This window comes from Impatiens glandulifera, chromosome 1 (genome assembly GCF_907164915.1).
Source record: "Impatiens glandulifera chromosome 1, dImpGla2.1, whole genome shotgun sequence".
NCBI classification, from domain to species: Eukaryota; Viridiplantae; Streptophyta; class Magnoliopsida; order Ericales; family Balsaminaceae; genus Impatiens; species Impatiens glandulifera.
The window spans coordinates 18,881,522-18,885,763 of NC_061862.1; the positions used below are offsets into that span (position 1 = coordinate 18,881,522).

Sequence of the window (4,242 nt, forward strand, 5' to 3'; positions counted from 1 at the left end):
CTATTCTGATTCGGATGGCAGGAACCCTTCCATCATGTCATCGGTTGGTTGTTCCTCATCCGGTGGAGCCGTTCTTGAGGATGAACCTCCAGCTTGCGGTTGACCGACCGTGCTGATTGGAACTGCATTGGTAACTCGTTGTCTTGTAGTTCGCGGCTCGAGGTTTTCTTCGATTTCATCCTCGGTGTGCATAGCTGGGTTCGGTTGAGTTTCAATGATTGTCTCGGTAATCCTTTCCAACATCCCGGCTACTTGAACCTTCCTTGATGGTGTTTTCCGTTTCCCTTTTGCCGAAACCGAGGAGGAAGAAGCCGCATTGATCTTCTTGTGAGCCTTTGCGTAATCGGCGAGCCTTTGCTTTTCTGTATTTAACCATTCTGCATCCTCGGCCACTTGAGCTGCTATGGACCTTGCAAGTGCCGGATTTTTAGCCGCTAGGTGTCGTTCGCGCACGGCTATTTCCTCTTCAGACAGTCGCGGTGCCTCCTTTGCTTTCCGCGTTTCTTCGTCCAGCGCATCTTGAACTTCTTTAGCCGCTCGGGCGTTTGCCTCCTCAACCGCTGTATCAACATTAATCTTGGCCTTGATTAATTCATTTACTTGTTCGGTGAGCACCTTGAGGTCGACTTCAAGTTGGGTATTCCGGTCCTCAAGGCTTGCATTCTTTTCCTCGAGGCTGATGACTCTGTTAAGTGTGGAAGCGGCTTCGGTGCTTGACCGCCCCAGGTCCTCATCGACCTTTGTGAGTTGTTGATCGGTTTCCTTTTGAAACCGATCCATGTCATCCACCATCCTGGAGGTCTTATCTTCCAAGTCTTCGGTTCGCTTAAGATGATCGTTGTGCAGAACCGTGTCGTCCCGGTAGTCGGCTTCGATGTTTGTGATCCGGGCTTCTGCCTTCACAAGATTATCCCTTGTTGTTTCGGCCATTTGTAATGCCTGAACCGCGACCCTCTTAGCCTTCTTCTTCCAGGATTTAACCGCATCTTTGACCAACTCTTTAATAAGAGTCTTGATTTTCTCTTCTGTGATGGGCGGTTCTGAATCCCTAGGTTGAGCGGTTTCAAGTGGCCCGGTGAAAGGAGTCTCCGTCCTTTCGTCGGTTTCGTTTATGACCGGATCCGCCAGAGGAGATGTATTTCCTGGATTCTAACCGTCACCGGTCTCAAGAGCTGGAGAGGGCGGTGTATTTTGCTGTCTGTGCACCGCTTCAAGCCGCTCTATTTCTTCAGTGAATTCTCCTTTCTTTATCTCAAGCTTATCCAACACCAAGAGCTGTAATTTAGCCGTCAGTGTTCCCGCAACACACCTTTCTGAAAGCTTTCGTATACGTACGGTTAGCTTTTGAAGCCGAGCATGCGGTACCACTAATGCTTGTCGGTCCATGGCTTCGTTAAGATTCTCGGCGTTTGTCAGGCTGATGACGTCTTCTTCTATCTCCTTCAGCCTTCTAAAACTTTGTTCATCGGTTAGGCCCAGTAGCATATGCTTGAAGAATTTGTTGCACCGGTAACCCAACCACTCACTTTATACTTCAGCAGCCGCCTGAGCTCGCAGATCAATTTCTTCCATGATTCTGCGCACTATAATTTCGGCCATCTTCTGGTCGTTGTCAACGGTAACCTCTTCCTCCCCACGGCCGTCTGCATCGGCATCGGTGTTTTCAAGGCTTGCTGCCGCATCGGTATTGTCAGGACTTGTAGCCGATTGTTCCTCTTCAATCGGTCCTTCTTTATCAGATGGATTGTCATCAGTTTTCTGTGATTCTGTTCGGTCAGACGTGGAAGCCGAGTCTTCCTCATCTTGCGTTTGCGGTTCCGTGAATACTATCGGTTCCTTATCCTTGCTTCCGGACTTGTCTTTTGCCGGAGCCGGTGTCTTGGCGGTAGATTTCTTCCTTCGGCCACCTGTAGAGCCGGGGGCCGGCTGCTTCCTCTCCCGGAATTGTTTGGATCTTATTATCTTGCTCGATGGGAGGAGAACACCAGGACCGGTGTTGATAAGCATCTCTATTTTGGCCTTGGTGAGGTTGTCGAAATTTCCACCTCTCGCTTGAACCGACTTAGTGAAGATGTCACAAAGCGGTATATATTCCGGTCGCAATGAGGACTTTTTACCAGATACCTTTACCGGATCCCCGGTTGCCGAGAGAATCTGGCAAGCCGCCTCGAATGTTGTTGGGTCTAGTTCCATTGAAGCGTTGCGGCCATCCGTTGGAAGACGTAGTATTTCCGCAACCGACTCTTCGGTTATATAGAATTGCTTGCCACCCACAGTTGCGGTTATTTTATCGCCAGTGAGAGTTGCGGTTTTGAAGAATTCTTCAACCGCTTCCCTGTAGAGAACAAACGGACCGCCTAGAAAGTACTCGAGTCCGGCTTCGGAAATCCGGATAAATACTTCCTTTGCCGGAACCGAGCCGTTTTGGCGGATATCCTCAAAATCCACCTGAATGATGTGTTTGAACAAAGCCGAGTCACGACCCATTTTTGATGATTAAGAGAGTTTGACAAAATAAGAGAATAACCGCTGAGAGAGAGTTTGAGAGCTTAGAGAGAGAAGCTGTTTCGCGTAAGAGTGAAATGAAATGGCCAAAGACCCTTTTTATAGGCGCGGTCTGAAAGCCCAACAGTCCCATCAACTTTTGGCAGGATTTTTCCCTCCAAGCCAAAAGGCGACAACAGTGGGCGGGAAGCCAAAAGGCGGTAATCCAAGGGGCGGGAAGCAATGGGCGGTAAACCAAAAGGGCGGCAAACTATGGGCACTAAATCAGAGGCGGGAATTTTGAGCGGGAGCTCTTTGGGCGGGAAATTTCCCTCCAAATTTTTCGATTTTGATTTTGATGACGCAATCCCCCTTTTTGAAACCGTATTATGAAGTGGTTTGTGAACCGCAGTGATGCGGTGTTTTGACTTTGACCGGAAAATTCTACGAACACCGGTTTGTCTATCGATTTAACCGGTTATTTAGAAGAATGTCCTGAATTGTTTACAACTCTTGATTGAGCGGTTCTTTTTGATACCGTGCTTAACTGCGAAGACGCGGTTTCTTTGATATTGACCGGATATTTCAATGAAAACGAAGTTACTTGATAATATTAACCGGTTACTTAAATGGATATTCTGATTGTTATGTTGACCCGGTTATTTAGACTGAAATAGAGTTTCATTGAGTGAAGGTACAAGATAGAAACCGATATATGGATCGGTTTGGAAATAGAAATACATAAGAAATAAAGATAACTTATGTGATAACGACTCTTGAAAGCTTTTCTTCCACTCCATCTATGTCAAGGATATTTGAAGGAGATGCCGGTGTGCCCGGTCCAAATTCTGGGCGGTACTTGAGGATAATTCGACTGATATGAGGAGCATAACCGAGACCTTTCTTGGTTATCACCATGGTTTTCAGACTCTGAAAAATGACCGATGACCAATTGATGGCCGTGTTGCTAACAATATAGGTCATCATGTCGAATATTTTCTTGGAGTAACGCTGATTCGGGGATTGACAAACGATAGAGCGGTTTACAATCTCATGAAGGAGTTGGATGTGGTGAGCAAGGCGGGTTTTTAACCCATGATTTTCCACTGGTACATCGGTTCTAGAGAAGAATATTGAGTGATTGGTTGCGGCGCTTCCCACCCGGGTTGGGAAGTCGGAAAACCCTTCTGTGGGCAGGTTGAACATCTGGGCAAATTCGGCTTCATCCAGCCAGAAGGTATGGTCTCTCACCGTGGAAACGATATAGTTTCCTCTGATGCAAGCACTTCTGAAGAAAGTCTTGACATCTTCAAGGAGTATGAGACCGGATTCTTCGAGAAAGGTTCGAAGACCGGTGTCAATGAGAGATTCAAACATAACCTCCTTTGTTTCTATATCCCAATGTTCCATACATGAATCGAAGTTGATGCTCAAGAAGTTTCCTAGAGTTCTGCTCGACAGGATTCAAACTTTGCTATTAGAGAGAGAAGGAGTTTAAGAGATTTATGATTTGAGATGTGTTAATTTGATTAGGAAAGGTCTCTTTATATAGGTCCGGTTTTGGAGGGAAAACATCAACATTGAATGTCAGTTTTGTCTTATTTGAGAAGAGAATATTTATGTTTCCAAAGTGTGTTGGGAAGAGGTTGCTTTTGACTAATTGCGGAGCTCGAGGTAGGATTTAGTTGAAAAGTAACTAAGTTAGTTGGGTATTGATTACTTATGTAGTTGGGGGTTACCTCATTAATTAAATGTTAC

The 4,242-nt window shown here is 46.2% G+C and overlaps 1 protein-coding gene across 1 annotated transcript; it reads right to left on the bottom strand.

The window, feature by feature from the left end:
* On the bottom strand, window positions 1-1,485 carry LOC124919792 (titin homolog). Its single transcript, XM_047460131.1, has 2 exons — window positions 1,207-1,485; window positions 1-1,149 (listed from the first exon to the last, which is right to left on the bottom strand). The coding sequence occupies exons 1-2, from the start codon at window positions 1,483-1,485 to the stop codon at window positions 1-3; spliced, it is 1,428 nt and encodes a 475-aa protein (XP_047316087.1).
* Window positions 1,486-4,242: the final 2,757 nt, after the last annotated feature.